A 20,889-nucleotide genomic window follows, 5' to 3' on the forward strand; every position below is an offset into this window, starting at 1 on the left:
GTATAGTCCTTTTTAAAAAAATTAATTCATTTCCATTTGCTGAGGGAAAATGTATAGAAGGATCAAGCTACCCTTTGGATCAGAGAAGTCGAAGAAAGAAATTTTAACCAGTCTGTTGATTGGACACAGCTACCAGAAATGCAGCATTGAGGATTCTCAGGCTGTTTGCTGTCTCAAAGAAGGGTGCTACGACTGATTAGTGGTATCTGCCCTGATGTATGGGAGGGGAGAAATCCTGAATGCACACCAAACTTTGTCATCTTTGCTTTAGAAATCATTACAATGGAATGTCAGAAATGATGCCAAAGACAGAAAAATCCGTCTTTACCTGAGCTATCTTTGCCCTACTCCAGCCCAACCACCGCTTGTGTAGATTATATAGAAGTAAACTAATAAATTTAACATCAGCTAAGTATCACAATATTTTAATGATGCAAAAACCCTCATCATAATTTATTTTGAAAGGAGGGTGCCCTGGTGGCTCAGTCAGTTGAGTGTCTGACTCTTGATTTCAGCTCAGGTCATGGTCCCAACGTCATGGGATAGAGCTCTGCATGGGGCTCCAGGCTGAGTGTGGAGACTGCCTGAGATTCTCTCTCTCTCTCTCTCTCTCTCTCTCTCTCTCTCCCCCTTTGCCCCTCTCCCCTTCTCACTCACTCTTAAATAAAATAAAATATTTTGAAAGTAATGTCAAGAACATTCAGATTGTAAACTACCCTGAGGTCAGAATAAAGGCAACAGAGTTGGTATTTTCCTCTACATGCATACTACAATACCTAAGTGTCTCTTGCACTCAGTAAAATAAATATGTGAATTGACCCCAAAAGTTGCTTCATGTGAGAGTCCCTAATCCTGCTTTTATTTCCAATTGCCTCAGAGAAGAGGAAGAAAAAGAAATATTTGTAGACTGTCAAGTTCTACATAATTACAAATATTCACCACCTTCTAGCATCTCAGGAAATTAAGAATTAATGCACATAATGGAGTTCAAATTATGAAATCTGTCACATCCAGGCCTTTGGCCAAACCCATGCCTAACCTCCTTCTGATGAAAACAATGGTTTACACTCACCTCCGCATCATGTATTAACTTGCCCAGCTTCCAGAGGGATACCAGAACAGGAGTATAAGAGGAATTTCTTACCTCCTGTATATAATGGTCTCATGGGGGAATAGAAAGGAAAACAAACATCTGGTTAAAAAACTCTTTGAGAAAAAGCAAAAGTAATAATCCTAGTAAGACCTGACCGCAGTGTGTCTCTTGGTTGGTACTATTACTACTAAGCTTTGTCTCATAAGCCAAGATCAGTCTAGCCCCTCAAAATTAGACTTCCACTTTTAATGTGCACTTGGATTAAACAGACCAGTGCAGAGCAGGCCTTGACTTCTCACGACAGGTCTGCGAAAAGACTATGCTCGCGAGCTGCGGAGGGTAACCGCTGACGTGCTGAGATGCAGCTCAGCACGTCGACTTCCCCTTTTGAACAAGAAACTGAAGATGGGCCCCAGTGGTATTCAAAGCCCTAAAAGAGGCGGTTAATATCATATAAGCCACCAGAGACCAGAAGAATAAAAACATTCTTGCCTGCGGGATTTCAGGAACATGGGCGCAAGCAGGGAATTTTTGTCAGGAGAACACTCCTTCTTCTTCTCAGAACAATCACACTGATGGATCCCCAACTTTTCTTAATGCAAGCCTAGACTCTCCGGAGGGGCAGAAGTCTACTACTAGATTAACAGGCACTCTGTAATTGCACTGTACCACCAGCAGTAAGCTGGAGAAAAATCCTGTTTTATTTTTTTTTTCTAACGTCATTTATCTCTGATGTTGGAAAGAGATAAGCTAGCCTTAATACATTTGACTTTGCCTCTGGATTTTTTTTTCTCCTCAGGAGGGGTACTATTGACTCCAGTAAAATATAGGCATGTCTCAACAATCCATTTGTTGTTTTTCCACTTGATGGGCTTCTCAGACAATTTTTTCACTCCAAGATGACTTCCTCTTTGTGGGGGAGAAGTTGTTTCAACTATTACTTGTTTTGTGCTTGGAGAACAAAAATTAATTTTAATATTGGCCTCAGCCAAAATTATGATCATAACCTCCTAACAAATCTCACACCCACCTTTTCTACCCTTCTTTCTTTATCCCTCCAATAAAATACATACTGTGCTCTAAAGATGAATATAAATAATTACTTCATTAGCCTCCTTGAAATTATCTCTTCTGTCATCAACCCCTCTGTGGGAGAGTTAGATGCTCCCTACAGAAGACCAGCATTCAGATGAACAGTTAGTTCTGGGTTTTCTATTTATTTGTTTGTTTGTTTTAGCACAGGAACCATGTCATACAGAACACAACAAAATAAACTTCACAAATTATCTTCTGAGTGGGAAATTTTGAACTCTTTAGCCATTCTCTTCTGAAACAGGATATCTCGAGCCAGAGCACTAAGCTGGTTTTCAGAAGTAATGAGAATTCCCTCCCCACTTGAAATAGGATTTTTTGCTGAAAAGCCCAATTTGAACAAACTACTACTGGCAATAGTATTTCCCCCCCATAGTCCTGAATCAATTACTAGATTGAAACCTCTTTGCTAGAGAACTATTTCTGGACTCCCATCTTGAAAGGTCCTTATGGATGATTGTAAGTTCATGAAGCGATTTCCTGAGTGAAGTACTTACCAGGCAATAAACTCTCTAAAGCTAAGTTCACCACAAATCAGGCAAAGGAAGCTCATTGGCTGAACGGTAGGAAATGACTTGGAACTAATAAAAAACAGATGACCATGCATGTTTCTCTGTCTCTTGGTCCACAAGAAGAAACACAAATCTAGAAGCAACTGTAATAACTTTACTTAACCAAGTGGTCACCCTTTTAAGAGTTCTCTTTGAAATTTGGTCCAATGAAACATCTTGTAAATTCAAACTAAGTACCTACTGCTAAATACTTTTAATATGAAACTGACTTCTCATTCAACCTCTGAGTTTGTTTGTTTTTCAATTTAGCAAAAATGGAAAATCGCATCTTTCTTCTGCCTAAAAACCCATTGAATAAAATGGCACAATCACTTTGGAAAACAGTTTGGTAGGGTCTTAAAGAGTTAAACATAAGTTTACCATACAGCCCAACAATTCCACTCCTTGGTATCTGCCCAAGAGAAATGAACATACAAACTTCACACAGAGGGTGGTATACAAATGCTCGTAACATTACTCATAACAGCCAAAAAGTGGAAACCATCTAATGTCTGTCAACTGTTGCACGGATAAACAAAATGGGGCATATCTGTAAGTGCCCTACAATCCAGCAACAAAACTACTAACACCTACTACAATATGGATGATCTTGAAAATACTTTGCCAAGAGAAACAATCCATATTGTATAATTTTTTGTCTGGAAAAGGCATATCTATAGAGATGGAAAGCAGATTAGGGTTTGCCTGGGGCTAGAGAGTGGGAAGAGAGATTAATTGTAAAGGGGCACAAAGGATTTATCAGGGTAATGAAATGTTTTATAACTTGGCAGAGTTGACTGACAATTGCAAAACTCCATAAATTTACTAAAAATCACTGAATGATACAAATAAAATGGGTGAATTTTATGATACATAGATTATGTTTTATGATACATGGATACAATAAAGCTGTTTTAAACCTACTACACACACACACTGGTTTCCACATCACCAAGAGCATAAAACCTAGCTTAATTCCCTAACATAGCATGAAGAACCTCTCTGGCCCCTTCTCCCCTTTTCAGTCCAATGAGTTTCATTACCCCCCACACCACACACACCATATGGGAGTAGCTCTTCCCCTTCCCCAGAACATACAGTGCTGTTTCACATTTCTGCATTTTTTCCAAACCTGAAAACCCACAGGTCTCTTCTCTTCTCTACCCAGGGAATTCCTACTCATCTTTCAAGACTCAGTGTAAAATAAACTTCCTTGAAGTGGTATCTAAACTGTCTCAATCAGAATGAGTTTATTCCTCATTGTGTTCCCATAGAATCTGTGTGTGTGTGTGTGTGTGTGTGTGTGTGTACTGTTTCTCATTTGTATTATAATCATTTGTTTATAATGCCACCTCCACTGTTTTTTTGTTTGTTTGTTTGTTTGTTTGTTTTTATTTTGAGAGAGAGAGAATCCCAAGCACGCTCAACACTGCCAGCATGGAGCCCATTGCGGGGTCAAACTCACGAACCGAGAGATCATGACCTGAGCCAAAGTCAGACACTTAACCAACTTAGCCACCCAGGCGCCCCACCACTGTGGGGTTTTGTAGGGCAGAAAAAATATATACTGATGGCTATTTTATGTTGAATATTTACTCTTTGCACTTTTTTTTTTTTTTTTTTTTTTTTTTTTACATATTACTTCTAATCCTCACAATTCTGTAGGGGAGATATTACAGTCTCCGTTACCCAGATGAGGAAACCAAGGCTCACAGAGGAGACACAACATGTTTAGGATCACACTGCCAGTAAGCAAGAAAACTGAGATAAAACCCTTATCAGCAAGACTCCAAAATCCATGTTCATTTCACTAAGCTGCTTCTGGTTTACAAGCAGAGCATAAAGAATAAAGGAGACAGGGCACCTGGGTGGCTCAGTCGGTTAAGCGTCCAACTTCAGCTCAGGTCATGATCTCACAGTCTGTGGGTTCGAGCCCCGTGTTGGGCTCTGTGCTGACAGCTCAGAGCCTGGAGCCTGCTTCGGATTCTGTGTCTCCCTCCCTCTCTGCCCCTCCCCTGCTCATGCTCTGTCTCTCTCTGTCGCAAAAATAAATTAAAAAGAAAAAAAAACAAGAATAAAGGAGACATACATTTAATATATTGTAATGGCAAAAGTTATAAGACCTAATTTTTAGGATCCACTTTATCACTTATCATATAATGTTGGAAAAGTCATTGGACAACCTGGGCCTTAGTTTCCTTAACAGGAAAATAAGAAGTTAGACTAGATAATCTCCAAAGTTCATTCTGGCTCTAAAAATTCTGATTCTATGTGCTATCTTGCAACCACTGGAAATCAAATAGACCAAACCAGAGTATACTCTTTGATGATAATTTGTAATCTCAACACAGGACACGTATGGTGATGTTACTATATCACACTACTATGTGCTGATAACAGCAGCATAAGTGCCTGAACTATTCTTGAACAGTTTCGTAAGCAGCTGCTAAACAGTAGGACAGGATTCCCAATTCTCTCTGACTGCATGCTTTAAGAGACAGTACCCAACACTTGAAATTCTACACTGCTTTGATGTCCATCTCTGTCCTAGCACAGGCTGTCAACATCACTCACCTAATAAGTGCTACTTGCACAGTGCCAGTCATTGCTCTGGCTGATTTGCAAGTATTCATAAGCACTGCGTCCTAACCTGCCTCTGTGCTACAACTCATTTAATACATTGCCAGATAAACTTTCCTGAAACACAGAAACTCTGTGTCATACTTCTGCTGATAAACACCCCCACCCAGCCCAGCATTTCATTTCTTATACAATAAAGTCAGAATCCTTAATCTAACTTATAGGTTCTTGTGTGGCCACATCCCAGTCTGTTTTTCAAACCCTTTTCCTCTACTACTTTTCATAGTCCTTGCATTTCAGATAAAATAAATTACCTAAGGGTCACTGGATTCAAGGGAGATTTTTTTTTTTTTACATTTATTTATTTTTGAGAATCGGAGTAGACAAAGCCTGAGCAGGAGAGGTGCAGAGAGAGAAGAAGACACAGATTCTGAAGCAGGCTCTAGGTTCTGAGCAAGCGGTCAGCACAGAGCCTGATGTGGGGCTCAAACCCACAAATTGTGAGTTCATGACCTGAGCTGAAGTCAGAGGCTCAACCGACTGAGCCGCCCAGGCGCCCCAAGGGAGATTTTTAATAGAAGTATAATTTCTCTCTGAACATAGCTTTACATAATATCATAAATCATTGTAAAATTTAGGACATGTTTTTCTGTTAGCATACACCCTGGACTCTGTTCATGCAATAGACTTATGTGGCTCCTTGTGCTGGTCTCTTTCTAGAATGTCCTTTCTCATCATCCACATACTTCAAATTCTTCAAATGAGCTGACATGTCAAGTGTCCAATGTGGTAACTGATATATAAATATTCAAAAGGTATCATTAGCTATTAAAAGCTGCTTTTTGTCCCTCTCACTAGTAATTTCTCTCCCTCTGAATTCGTACAATTTCTCTTACGTAGCTTACTACTTTCTATTTTGTTTTATAATTATTTAATGTGAATGAGATTCCCAATGATCAAAAGCTCCTGGAAGAACTGGTATTCAGTCTTAGGCCTATATATGTAACCAGCACCAAGCACAAATTGTTAAGTGCTCAATAAATCTTTCCTTAATGAATGAGAACAAAATTAGTGGGAGAGCCAGAGGGGCTGCTGGTGGAAACTGACATCTAAAGTGGGGTGTGACATCTAAAGTACCGTGTTGAGCACAACTTTCTCCGTTATTTCATGTAATCCTTTAAAAAATACTACCAAGTAGGTGCTAATAATATCTCCACCTTACTGATGAGGAGACTGGTTTAGGAAGCTAAGACATTAGCCTAAGGTCACAACCAAGTCTGATTGGGTCCTTCCAGTACTGTACTTGTCGCCCGTCCTCCTTTTAATTCATCATCCCCTCAAGGTCGAGGACTTTCTAGGACAACACGCAACCCCTGGCTCCTTCCTTCAGGCCAGCCGCGACGCACCGGACCTCGCAATTTCTAGCCTAAATACCCCGAATACGAGAAGGAGTCCTCGGGCCCCGCCCCCGGCGTCGTTGCACACGTCATTGCGCAGGGCCGAGACGGCGCGGCTACGTCCTTTAAATAAGGCCTTCCGAGGGCGCGCGCGACAGTGTAAGGAGTGGGGTGGAGCGTGTGGAGTGGGGGCCGCGGCCCGGGTCAGAGCCGCCGCGGACTAAGAGGTGGGCGGAAAGGCTGCTTTGCAGCAGAGGCGCGGAAGGAAGGGCGCTGCCCTGCAGGCGGGCGTTCGTGAGGGCGGGAGGAGGGAACATGGCGGCCCCCTCGGCCGGACTAGGACCCTCTGCCCCGGGTTTTGGCGCGGCCCCCTCCCACGGCTTTGCTCACCCCTTTAACTTGCCTTTCTGGAACCTTGTTTCTCCTTCCGCCCCCTTCCCGCAGCCATTCCTTTTACCTTCATCGACCCTCCCTCCCCAACCCCACAACGGGTCATAATGTGAGAGGTGGGATTATGTAGGAGCAGGTCAGGCCCCTCAGGTACCGAGAGACCGACTCTTAAATGTGACTGCTCCTTTCTCACATACCACTTTATCAGTCCGTTCCGGATGAAGGAGAAGCAGTGAACATAGAGTGGTCAACCCAGATTTGCAGTCCTAGTGATTCCTCTGTATGATCCTGTGAAATGTCACTTAAGTCACCTGGACCTCAGCCTCCTCAAAAGTGAGATTCTTTTTGAAAGCTTCTTGATAACCAGGGAGTTTTTGTTCAGCATTGCTTGCCAGAATCTGCCCCATGCCGTGTATGTTTAGGAAAACGGAAGCAAGGTTTATTTGGCCATTAAGGGAGTGCAGGGGATCTGAGTTAGGACTTACAGCGCCATGCTCTAAGTGATTTAGTATGTAACCAATGAGAACACCATTCTGTTTTGACCCTTTTATTTCCTCAGTAAGTGTCCTGAGAGTTACATTACTGGAGTAAGTTAAATGGAGAAGGACTCCTACATCAGCATTGCTGTTCTGCTCCAAAGAACCTTGGGAATATTCATCTGTCTGCTGTATTCTCTTTTAGGTGTCCCTGTCAGTTGAGGGTAGGTGTTAAAGGTTCTTCTTACACCTAGGTTAACAGCCCCTGGCCCAGCCGGTCACCTGCTTTTGATCCTGACCTTTGGTTTTTCCTCGGTTGAGCGTAGATTCTGGAGAAATCCTGCCTCCGTTGGAGCCTGCACTGCCAGGCAGCAGAATTGTGGGCTAGAGTGAAGCAGAAATCTAGAAATATGAGCTCCATGATGGCCATGGGTGAACCCAGGCTGAACTGGTGAGTTACATTTGTTTGTATTCTACAGAGGAGTGAAGTGGGACTGGTGGCTGGTTTAGCAAAGGAGAGTTTCTGGCCTGGAGAGATTTGGAGGAAACACAAAGATGATACAAGTTTAATGGTTAAGAATGTACCTGGATCTTGTCTTCACGTACTGAGCACTTTTGAGTTATAGCTGATTGCACTTCCTCTCCTAAAAATGACAATAGTTCATCACTCAGATTGCTACTAGGTATTGCTTCATCATGTATTTATTGTTGGTCTCTCAGCGAAGGAGACAGGCTAGAATTTTCTTGTGTACAAGAACCTTGCCTGTATCTGTACAAGTAATAGAAAAACCTCTTTAAGAATAGACAAGCTTCATTTTGTTAGAGTCTATATCAAGTGGTTACATAAATGCATAGACTGTTTTAGAAATACATGAGAACTTCACAAATAGCAGACTCAGTAAACGTGGTTTTGTAGGGATCTAATACATAGCTGCGTTAGATCAGTTTAACACACATTTACTGAGCATCCACTCTTTGCTAGCCAAAGAGAATACTAAAGTTACAAGAGATGACAAAGCTGATTAAAATAGTACCTGACTCAGAAGGTTCAATCAGTATGTGCTCAGTAAGTGTTTTTTTTGTTGTTGTTGCAAACAGTACTCCCTTCCTTCAGGGAGCTCACTGTCCCTGAGTCTCTGACTTTGTTTTTGTATGATATACAAAATCCTTATAATTTAATGAGATTTCACAGATAGAGTACCATAACGAGTCATAAGAAACTACATTGGTACATAGCAAGTAAGACATTCTAAGTTTTATCATTTGTACTTTAATCACAGTGGTTTTTTTTTTTTGATAAACACTTTTAAAAACAGAAATTAGTGTGGAGCAAATATGCTAAGATTTCCTATTTGGGGAATGGGCAGCCAGAAGTTACCATTTGATAGACTGTTCTACTGTAAGTTGTAGAAGGCATGTACATTTATGCCCCTTGCCATAAAGAATGTATTCAGATGCAGCACAGATGCTCTTAAAATGCCATTGACATTGTGAAACCAAATGTGAACCTTTGCACAGTATTGTAGCCCTTTTTCCACAGAGTCCTAATCATCTTTATCCTTTATAGATTATGGTTCTCATTGTTTTTAACTTTCTAATTCCTTCAGCCAGCTTTTATTAGATGCCTTCTCTATGGAAAGCATTGACTATAATAGCTTAGTCTCTAATTATGATGTTATGGAAAATCATATAAGACCTTGAAGTGGTTTTAGCAGAGGCACCCCATTTATCACATTGGCCAAGTTAATGAAAATAGGTAAGATATTCAGTCTTTGTAGTGTCTTTTGGCCTGGCACAATAATGCATGGTACAAAACTAAGAGCCTGGGGTGAGCTCTGCTCCTGACAGGCTCTTATTATACATCAGTCTGTTCTTTGACTCTTAAGTATCTCTGACATTTAATTGGGTATTAAGGAGCAAGGCTGATTATTTGAACTGGAGAATTTCAGAATGAGCCTAGGCTAAAAGCTACCCAAGTAAAACATCTAAACTCAAACATCTGGTACATGAAACTGAAATTATAAAGAAATGATTGTCTTGGAAAAGGGTATAGGGGGCAAAAGTAGTTGTAAACTACAGTTGTACCAGTGTGCTGCTTAGTCTAGCATGAGATTCTGAATTGTCAAATGTAAGTTAATTACTTTGTTTCACAGGGATGTTTCCCCAAAAAATGGCCTTAAGACATTTTTCTCTCAAGAAAATTATAAAGATCATTCCATGGCTCCAAGTTTAAAAGAACTCTGTGTTTTATCTAACAGGTAATGTATTTATTTATTTGGCTATTTGTTTTTATATTTGATTGTTAGTTTTCTGGCAGTTGAAGTGTTATAAATGTGTCCAGTATTAAACATTCAAATTACAGAAATGTAAAAATTAGAAAATGGAAGAACCCAGTACCCAAGGATGGTTAGTCTTTGGTTTGTTTGTGTGTGTGTGTGTGTGTGTGTATAAATTTTTTTCAGATCTTTCTCCACATAGATATAAAAACAAAAATGGGATCATATTATAAATAATGTAAAATACTAAGAAACTGTTTTACAGTTTGCTTTTTTCATTTAAAATAATATTTTGTGTAGTTTTCCATGCCTCTACACATAGCTTAATCTTAATTGTTGCTTAATACTTCATTATATAGATTTACTTTCAATTCATTTAGGTAGTCTGAATTTGCAAAATATGTTCCTCTGTTTTTGTAATTATAAACAGTACGTTGATGAAATTCTCGTAATCGTTTTCATAAGATAAATTCATAGAAATTGAATTGTTCAGTCAGATGGTGTATGCATTTTATATTTTGATAGATACTGCCAAATTCCTCTCTGCTATGAACATGCCTGTTGAGTGGTAATTTTCCCTTCTCACTGCTTGCCTGCCTGTAACATCTCCTTTCCTTTGTGATTGGCTGTTATTGTGGATGAATCTTGAAACCAAGTAATTGAATTTGCTAGAATGGACTGTAAATACGCCAAGTGAGGAATTGGGGAGCTTCTCTAGAGTTCAACATTTACGTTCATCTTTTCTTCACTCATTTTGCAGTGGAGGAAGCATATTTCCAGCCTGTATATGGAATGGGCCCCCATCTGTTCTGCCTTCTCAGTACCCTTTCTGTCAATTAGCATCTGCTCTTACTCCTGTATTTTCATCTTTCAGTGTTTAAAGGTGCTCAAGTTTTTCCTGCTCAATCCCTGGATTCCATGTTACTTTCTTACTTCTGCTCTCATTTGTACTTAGACTTCTTTAAAAACTCGTGTGTGTTTGCTGGGAGGAAGAGGGGGACAAAAAGTTGTAAAGCGTACAGAAATCGTTTGACAAAATGGCAATAATAATAAGTCCACCCCTTCAATAATTACTTTTTAAATGGATTAAACTTTCCAGTCAAAAGACAGATTAGGAGAATGGATGAATAAAACAGAAGAAAACACGTCACTGCACATCCCACTGCCTTTGCTTTCACTGAACATCTCACTGTAATCTGGCTTCCACCCTCGGTAGTCTACTAAAACTGCTCCTCTCAGGATCATCAATGAGCTCTTGACTACGAAGACATCTCACTCTCCTGGCTTTCTGGTGATAGTGATATTTCTGTCTCTTTTGCCTCAGCCTCATTGTATTGGCTCATTAGACTCACTCTGGTACTTTTAAGAAATAATGATTTTGTACTCTCAACCCAGCTTTTGGAATCCAAACCTTTAAGGATGACTCTGGAATCAATTAATTGACCCCACTGATATTTATTTAGGTTATTTCCATCCCTTTCCAATTATAAACAATGAGCATCCTTTTTATACATGTGCTGATATAAGTAGGATAAATTCCTATACGAGGAGGGTATGTATGTTTTTTATTTTGATAGATGCTGCCAGATTGCCATTAAAAACATTTTAAAAATGCTTTTTTGATTATCAGATGAATAAATAAGTTCACATAAAAGCAAGCAGATGTTGTATTAAAGAGGCAATTTTAAAAGCAACATTCTTGCCAAGTGCATAATTATAATGTCTTTGCTAATATCAGCTATAGAAGGTTGAGTAAATCCTGTATAAATGTATCTATAGATTTTTTTCAAGCTGATTTTGTTACTCGTACCATTTCTTGAGGATACCTTAATTTCTTTTTTTAATTTTTTAAAACTTACTATCACATAAAGAATTGCCTTTGTTTATTTGAATCAAAGAATGCCTACCAATTGTAATATCCTGGAAGAGGAGGGTAAAGATGTATGTCTTTACCTTTTCTTAAAGGTAAAATGAACATATATCTTTAAAAAAAAAAAAAAAACACTGCTCACCGTTTTATGTACATTTATCTCAGCCTTCGTCTTTTCAGGCTAAAAATTTTTAATATTCATCTTCTTTATCCTGCTTCTTAATTATTTTAATGGTTCTTTTTTTTTTTTTTTTTTGAAATTTATTTATTTATTTTGAGAGAGAGCACTAGTGAGCATGAGCAGGGGAGAGGCAGAGAGAGAAGAAGAGAGAGAATCCCAAGCACAGAGCCCTGCGCAGGGCTGTAGATCATGACCTGAGCCAAAATCAAGACTTGGGCACTTTACCAACTGAGCCACCCAGGCACACCGTATTTTAATGGTTCTTTTCAAGTTTGGTTCTAGTCAGCATATCCTAGGTGTGGGTTATAGTCTGAATTACGTAAGGGAAAGGATATCTTGCTGGCAATTGGGTACAGCTCCTAAAATATTTTCTTCTTAGGATATGCTTGTTTTTCTTTAGATTTTTGTATAGCACAAAACAATTTATTAGTGTAACTTACCTTTTGGCACAGAAAAAATAAAGACACAAGACATTGATTTCATGTTTCTAGTCTTTTTTGCTCACGTTAAATTTTACTAAGTTTTGTTACAGTAAGGAGTGGGTTTTCAGACTGTGGTAATTTACAGCTGTTTTCTTGATGGAAATATTAGAAAAAATGTAAAATTTTTATTATCCATAATTTTGTGTGTTTTGCCTTCTCCCATCATATTCAGGAAAATATTGGTAACTCTCATTACTCTGCTTTCAGTAATATGAGATTTTTATTCAGCCCTTCTCCCTCTACTGAAAAGTAAACATTTACCTTTTTTTAAATCAAAGTTTCTGATTGTAGATATTTATAACTGAGCTTTAAACCAGCAAGGGGGAAAGTAGCTTCCAATTTAAAAAATTATGAAATTTTAACGTGTCGAATATAGAAAATTAAATCAATCCAGAAGGTACAGGTAGACTTTAGATGGAGGCTAGAAGCACCATTTCCAAATGCTACTTTAAGAAGCCACCTAAACCAGTAGACTTAAAGCATAGGAAACTAAGTTTGAATTCTGCCTTTTCTTCATAGAAACTTTAAGAAAGGAGAGTGGGTAGTTGACAAAATGAAGGGGAAAAACTTCAAACCATCAACTGAAATAAAATATAATGCTGTAAATGTGCATAGAGAAACCCTGTCAGATGCTTTTGGCCTGCGCCCTGATGAAGATTTTGACAGCACTGCACACGGAAATGATCTTGATGTGCTGCCATTTCATTCTTTGCTGAATGTAGCCAATTTAAACTGCTAGAATTTCTTGACATTCCTACTCTGGCATATCTGAGTCAGCATCTTGTTGCTGCAGCAGCTTAATTAAATTTGCCAGTTTGTGCCACAAGGACAGACATGTTCTCATATTCAGAGAGACAGCTGTGAAGCAGTATTGTTAAGAGTTGAGGACACAATACCATTAGGTTTGAATAGCTCTCAAGACATTTTCTAGTGAGAAATCAATTTGCTGTAATACATTTCTCCCAAGATCAGCAGTTAATATTCATTTTGTTAACCTAAAATATGCTTATTTTTATACAGTTATTGGAGAAACTTTAGTAGCTAAGTATGTCTTCTTTCACCTGTATTATTTTCAGAGCCAGTCTAAGCATCTGTATTTTAATTTCCAAAATTCTTTTCCCATCCACTAACCAGCTCTTTTGATTAGTTTTCCATCTTTAGTTTAGCTCTAGAAGAGTACTCTTGAATATTTTGCTTTATTTTTTTTTCTAAGAATCTTTGCATTTTTACTGTATTTGCTTTAGTATTATAAAGCTGATTTAAAACAAATTAGCAGTGGTTTTAGATGGGGCTCACCTTTTATCCAGATACAGATCTAGATTGATAATTCTCAGCTTTATCAGTCCAACACCGTCCCACTTTTCATAACAAATATTTATAAGAGATGAGATACCTCCTTTACTAGCCTGAAATGGAATTAGCCTCCGACATTATATTTAAAAGTAACGTCCGAGATATATAAATGTGAAATCAAAGAAAAGAATACTTATTATATATTTTAATATGTAAATGCATAGATACTACTGCACTAGAAAATATAATGCAGTAGTCAGATGCACCAGCTAAAATGAACAAGGTTAGATTGAAAAGAGGTTAATATAAACTGTGCCATAGAAGAATCATAAAAATAAAAGAGAATAAAATGTATTGGTAGGATAAGTAATAACAGACCAGGTTTGTTTGTATATGATCAGAGAAAGCCTAAAGGGACCTTTGAAAGTTGTGTAGTACACTCTCATATGTTACATTACAGGCATCTGGTGTTCCTTAATCTCTCTCTACATGCCTTCTTTTGTGACAACCCGGATGTAGCCACAGGCTTCTAAAATTCCCCAGAGAAATTAATACTGTCATGATTGCAAGCCACAGCTCTGAATATTTCTTGTGTCTCCCCTTTGTCCCTCTTAATCCCTTATCCCATTACCTTAGGATTCTTCTCTATCACCTATTCAGTATGTACCCAGTTTGGAAACCTCAGATCTCCATAGTTACATTGTATTAATGTACATATCCATTTGATTGCAAAGTTTTAGAGAATAGAGACTGTATTGTGCCCCAGTGTCCAGCGTTAGCCTGGCACATGATAGTCACTCAGTAAATATTAATGAATGGGGAGATGAAGAATGAATCAATAGACAGCCATCCTTCTCATTAGTTTCCCTTCCTCTTGTGTTATTGTTGTTATTTAATTTGGAACCAGATCACGGTGAACAGTTAACTGCTATGGAAAATAGAATTATAGAGGCTAAGGAAGTGTAGTTGTATGTGTGTGTATTTGTGTACTTTAAAACTCTCTTATTAAAAGTGTAGATTGCTAGGGCACTTGGGTGGCTCATTCATTTAAGCGTCCAACTCTTGATCACAGCTTACTTAGGTCATGATCACATCGTTTGTGGCATTGAGCCTAGCATTAGGCTCCATGCTCACGGCACCAAGCCTGCCTGGGATTCTCTCTCTCCTCCCCACCCCCCTCAAAATAAATAAATAAACAAACAAATATTTTTTTAAATGTACGTTACTACATTTGAATACTAGGAATAGAGACAGATTATGAATAAGATAAGAACTTCATGTTCATATACCTCACTGGGGCAGAAAGATGTTTTTTTAGAAATTGCAGGTATCGTTTCATAGATAACAGATTCTGTAGTTACCACTTTCTCGTCTAGTGCATTTCATCATAGATAATACCAGATTTTCTCTTTTGCATTCATTCAAGGCATAAAGACATTTCCATGGATTCAGCCATGTACTAGTGATAGAGAATTGTACAGCTTTTCTAAAACCACTGTTGCTTCCGTAAAATATGGCACACAGTGTTGGAATTTTCTTTTTAAATCTTGAGATAATTAAAGCAAAGGAAACTAGAAAATTTAGAATTTCAATCAATTTGTGAACTTGTGACTTCATCGTATCCTGCTTTTAGTGGCTTTTGTTTATATTAATGGATGTCACTTACTGAAGAATTTAAGCTTTTAAAAACAACTCGCATCGTTGGGGTGCCTGGGTGGCTCAGTGGGTTGAACATCCAGCTCCTGGTTTCGGTTCAGGTCATGATCTCACAGTCTTGCAGTCAAGCCCTGAGTCGGGCTCCATGCTGAACAGGGAGCCTGCTTAAAATTCTGTCTCTCTTCCTCTCCCCCTGTCCCTTGCTCACACTCTCTCTCAAAAACTAAAATTAAAAAAATAAATAAAAAAATGAAAACAACTTCTATTGTAATAAAATGTAAACATGGAATATCTGCATATATAATAGATTGGAAAGAGCAATTACCCCTCTTGAGTAAAGAGAAAATAGTTCCAAATTGAATAACTTATCTAAGGAGTTTGCCTCTCCCTCTCCATCAGATAATTGAAGGTAAACTTGTAATGTGATCGTATCCTGCAGAATACTTAATTTACACCAAATGGCTAAACATCAAAATGCAGGTGGCAGAGTTAGATAATAATCTGGAATTTACTATGTTAATCATGCTATATTCTCCCTGGTGATTGAGAATCATGAAGTTCCATGATAGTAATCTTCATGTGAAAAGCACATATTTGTAAATTGTATTTTTTTTTCCAGACGTATAGGAGAAAATTTGAATGCCTCAGCAAGTTCTGTAGAAAATGAGCCGGCAGTTAGTTCAGCAACTCAAGCAAAGGAAAAAGTTAAAACCACAGTTGGAATGGTTCTTCTTCCAAAACCAAGAGTTCCTTATCCTCGTTTCTCTCGTTTCTCACAGAGAGAGCAGAGGAGTTATGTGGACTTGTTGGTTAAATACGCAAAAATTCCTGCAAATTCCAAAGCTGTTGGAATAAATAAAAATGACTACTTGCAGTATTTGGTATGTATGCTATTCTTCAGCTTCAGTAAAAAATATTTTAACTTTGCTTTTATGTTTTTAGGTACAATCCTATTAACAAAAATGGAAATTTAAAGAGTTTAATTGATAGAGCATTGGTGCTTTCATTCTTTTGTTGGTTCTTTTGTAATAGGCATTTCCCTTTAGTTCTGAGCATATTTCACTCCAGTTCATCTTAAGTACTAGCAATACAATTTTACAATGCTCACAAACAATTTTAAGTTTTTAATTTCTTTAGTTTTAAGTTTTCAATTATATAAATGATGCTGTATTGAACATCTTTGTTGCAAACTCTTTGTTCACATTTATACTTGTTTCCTTAAGATAAATTCTTAAAAATATAATTGCCTGATCAAAACTATACATGTTTTTAAGGCTTCAATCTGTATTTATACCTGAGTAAATTGTTCTACAAAAAGTTTAAACCAATTTGTACCAGTATTGTATGAAAATCTTCTTTAAAAAAATATGTATCTTCACTAACGCTGCGCATTACCTTTTTGCCTCTAATTTGATATGGAAAATATGGTGATCCCTTGTTTCATATTAATTTACAGTGTTTGGTAATGAAAGTAAGTCTTTCCTATGTGCTTATAAGCCATTTCTATTTTTTTTTTTTTATAACTTGCCTATTCATGTTGTTTGCACATTTTTCCATTTGGATGTTTGTCTTTTTTTATGTTAATTTAGAGCATTTTATGAAAAAGCTTAATGATTCCTAAATAGGTAGTACAATAGTCATTTGCTTTTTTATTTTTATGAATTTTTTTAAATTGAAGTGTAGTTGACATGCAATATTGTATTAGTTGCAAGTGTTCAACATAGTGTTTTAACATTTACATACAATGTAGTGTTTTTAATAACATGTTTGCCATTATTATATAATAATTCTTACTATGTTTCTGATTTCTGCTTTGGATGTGATACTTTAATTAGTCTTTAAATCCAGATTATTAGAGCAGTGATTGAGAGGTGATTGTTTTTAATTAAGCTTCTTATTCCAAGACGTGTCTACTTTTTTAAAAATCAGGATATGAAAAAACATGTGAATGAAGAAGTTACTGAATTCCTAAAGTTTTTGCAGAATTCTGCAAAGAAATGTGCACAGGATTATAATATGCTTTCTGATGATGCTCGTCTCTTCACAGAGGTAAAAAAAAAAAAAAAATCACATTTATTTAAACTGCCGAGAAATAAGCAATAACAGCATTTTAAAATGTGTGATGATCCTGCCAAAATCATATGGAAATATCACCAATTTAGAGAACAAATTGTGTGTAATAGGTCTTTTATTCATCACATATTTTAATAATGGAAATACTAGCATCTCAAAATCATATACTGTAGTATATTCATACTTGTTTTTGTTAATAATATGTATTACTGTATTGGAGTTTATCTAAAAACATCAACACTGGTCTGAATTTTTTTAAAGCCTTTAAAATTAGTCATTATACACAACATTGTAATACCCTTAACACTATTGAACTCTTAAATGTAAAAAATGGTTTAAAATGGTAAGTTTTCTGTGTATTTTACCATAATTAAAAAGAAAAAACTGGTCACTGTAAATTGGGGGACAGCAGAGGATTTTAGTTTTACCATTTTTTGAACACTTTTTAAGGTGAAATTTTGCTATTAATATCAACTAAAAGAATGATTCTTCTAAATAAAAGGAAGCATTACGTGTTTATTTTCTCCGAACCTATATGTGATATACTCAAACCAAGTATCATATTTTTCCATATAGAAAAGGAATTGTAGCTTTTCCTATTTTAATAGTGCCTTTGAAAAGACCAGAATGATGGTTTTAAAACCTAAGTCACATCCCCTCATGTCACTGGTTTAAAATGGTTTCTCACTTCACTCAGAAAGAGGTCTTTACAGAGTTCTACAATGAATGCCCTTTGTGATCACACCCTCTCAATCCCCCCCCACACCAGCCTGCTTCGTCTCCTACATACCTCCCTCCCAGTTGTTCTATTCCAACCTACTGGCCTTTGTGTTACTTGAATACTCCAAGCATGGTCCTGCCTTAAGGCTTTTGGCTCTTCCCATCTTTCTGGCAGCTTTTTCCCAGAGAAGGGCATGGAGTAGTGTCTTGATTTAAAGTCTCTCTCTGTTCAGATGCCAAGTATCAGTGGGGATATCCCTAATTACCGTAAAAACATAACATCGCTTTCAGGGTTCCCTTTACCATGTTGATTCTTTTTTATTGTCTTTCTCCACAACTTGTATGTAAGTACTTTTTTGTGCACTGCTGTGTTCCCAATGACTAGAATAATGCCTGACACACAGTTCTCAAGTGCTGAATTTAACTACATGAATATAAAAATGTTTGTTGACAAAGTACATTATTTGATAGCTAACAATCAGCGTTAAGTCTTATTTTTTAGTCAGATTGACTTGGCAACATATTTTGTCTAATTTACATTTTATATCTCCACTCTAAAGGCTCACTGATATTTTCCTGATTTTTTACAGTTTAAAAATTTTAATTTTATATTATGAAATGCAGTATACTTATGGAAAAGTATATAGACCAAATATAAACAGCCTAACAAATAATTATATAGTGAACACCTATGTAACTCTCTTCCAAGTTAAGCAATAAAACATTTCCAGTAACCCACAAGCTCCATATGTATCCCTCCTGATGGTAACATTCTTCCTCCTTGAGAAGTTATCAGTGATACAAGTTTGGTATTGATAATTTCCATACCCTTTATTTTGGTACTTCTTTAAGCTCACTTTTGCCTTTTTTTTTTTTGAGTTTTAAGTGAACAGAATTCTTCCTTCACTCATTAGGTTTGTGAGATGCATGTATGTGTGTAGTTACAGTTCATTAATTTTCATTTCTGTGCATTGTTAATTGTATGAATAAACTACAATGTATTCTATTGATCACAATTTGAGTCATTTCCTATTTGGAGCTATTCTAAATAGTGCTTCTGTGACAATTCTCATACATGTCTCTTGGTGCACAGTGCACATTTCTACTGGGTATATACCCAGGAATGAAATTGTTGGGTCATAAGTATGCATATTTCAACTTTAGTAAATAATATTAACCTGTTTTCCAAAGGATTATACCAATTTACAGTCTACCCAGCAGTTTTGAGAGTTTTGTTGCTCTATATCCTCAAGTTGACACTTAAGGTCATTTCACTTTTAAACAATCTAGAGGATATATATATATAAAATAAGACTTCATCTTTTCATATACTAATTGGTCATTTTGTATGAATCAGCTGTTCAAGTTTTTGCTATTTATTCTAGTAGATTTTTTGTTATTGATATGTGGGAGTTCTTTGTATATTCAAAATACAAAACTTTTAATGGGTTGTATATGTTGGACCCTTTTTCTTCTATTTGATAAAAAGGACTCTTTTAATCTACAGGTTCCTCCTCAATTCCTTTCTTTTCCTTAAACCTTCTCTTTTCAAGAACTTGGGTCATTTGACCTATAAAGTTTTCCCACAGTCTAGATTTTGATTGCTTATTAGCAGTGATGTTCATTCAACATGTTCTCTTTTCTCTGTATTTCTTACAAATTGTCATTGGGATCTGGAAGCTTGAACAGATTTAGTCTTGGCGGAAGGGATTTAACACATAGATTTTTTATTCTTTAATCAGGTGGGACATAATGTCTGGTTGTTTCTTTGTGTGGTGTTTGCAGCTCTTCATGCTCATTGCCTAGATCTGTTCATTCACTGGGGTTTGCGAGATTGTAGGATTCTAGTTGCATCATTTATTTGTATTTATTAGTTGGAATAATTTTATTAAGATATGTTTTCCCTTATGTATTTGGTCCCCCAATTCATGTAGCAGAAAAAATGCTAGATTCTTTTACCCTTATGTGCGAGTTTCAAAAAAATTGATTCCTTCTTATTCTCCAAAGTTGATCGGTGTTTTCTTTTTTAAAAATATTATTATTAAATCATAGAATTAAACATGTTTGATGGGTTTTAGTCCACTGCAGTTACTCTTTTTGAAGCTCATACAAGATCAACTTCAGCCAGTGACAGCTCTTTATACTGGCTTTTGAGTCTTTTTTGTTTAAGTCTTTTTTAACGTTTATTAATTTTTGAGAGACAGAGACAGAGTCTGAGTGGGGGAGGGACAGGGAGAGGGAGACACAGAATCCGAAGCAGGTTTGAGGCTCTGAGCTGTCAGCACAGAGCCCAATGTGCAGCTAGAACTCACGGACCAAGAGATCATGACCTGAGCTGAAGTAGGAGGCTTAATTGACTGAGCCACCCAGGTGCCCCGTGGCTTTTGAGTCTTTTCGAGTCATTCTGGTAAAATCTATGAGGCTTGTACTGTACAAATTTTTTTTATACGATCTCCCTATTTTCCCTTACTTTCTTAAAAAAAAGATTGTACTGTATCTGTTGTTAGAGCATATAGTCATTACATACTAAATAAGCTCTTTTTTTAAAATCAATGTTATTGAGGCATAACTTACATATAATAAGGAACCATTTTAAGTGCATGTCACTGAGTTTTCACAAATGTATACACCTGTATGATCATGACCACAATCATGGTACGGTATATTTCCATCACACTAAAAAGATCTCTTTGCCTCTTTCTATCCATGGCCCTGGAAACCACCAGTATGCTTTCTGTCACCATGGATTAGATTTGGTT

The 20,889-nt window shown here is 37.1% G+C and overlaps 1 protein-coding gene across 2 annotated transcripts in view; it reads left to right on the plus strand.

The window, feature by feature from the left end:
• Window positions 1-7,677: 7,677 nt before the first annotated feature.
• Window positions 7,678-20,889, plus strand: part of ICE2 (interactor of little elongation complex ELL subunit 2) — a 64,496-nt gene continuing 51,284 nt past the window's right edge. Inside the window, exons 1-5 of one of the 2 annotated variants that reach the window (XM_047075028.1) lie at window positions 7,678-7,803; window positions 7,906-8,030; window positions 9,733-9,837; window positions 15,957-16,218; window positions 17,267-17,386. In XM_047075028.1, coding sequence (XP_046930984.1) covers window positions 7,990-8,030; window positions 9,733-9,837; window positions 15,957-16,218; window positions 17,267-17,386 — 528 coding nt within the window. In that variant the 5' untranslated portion in view covers window positions 7,678-7,803; window positions 7,906-7,989. Of the gene's footprint in view, window positions 7,804-7,905; window positions 8,031-9,732; window positions 9,838-15,956; window positions 16,219-17,266; window positions 17,387-20,889 lie in introns of those variants that run through there. The other variant, XM_047075029.1, reaches the window with a different exon arrangement.

This window comes from Lynx rufus, unplaced genomic scaffold (assembly GCF_022079265.1).
Source record: "Lynx rufus isolate CCGP_SWC_20201006 ecotype Redwood Valley unplaced genomic scaffold, mLynRuf1.p SCAF_13, whole genome shotgun sequence".
Taxonomy (NCBI): Eukaryota; Metazoa; Chordata; class Mammalia; order Carnivora; family Felidae; genus Lynx; species Lynx rufus.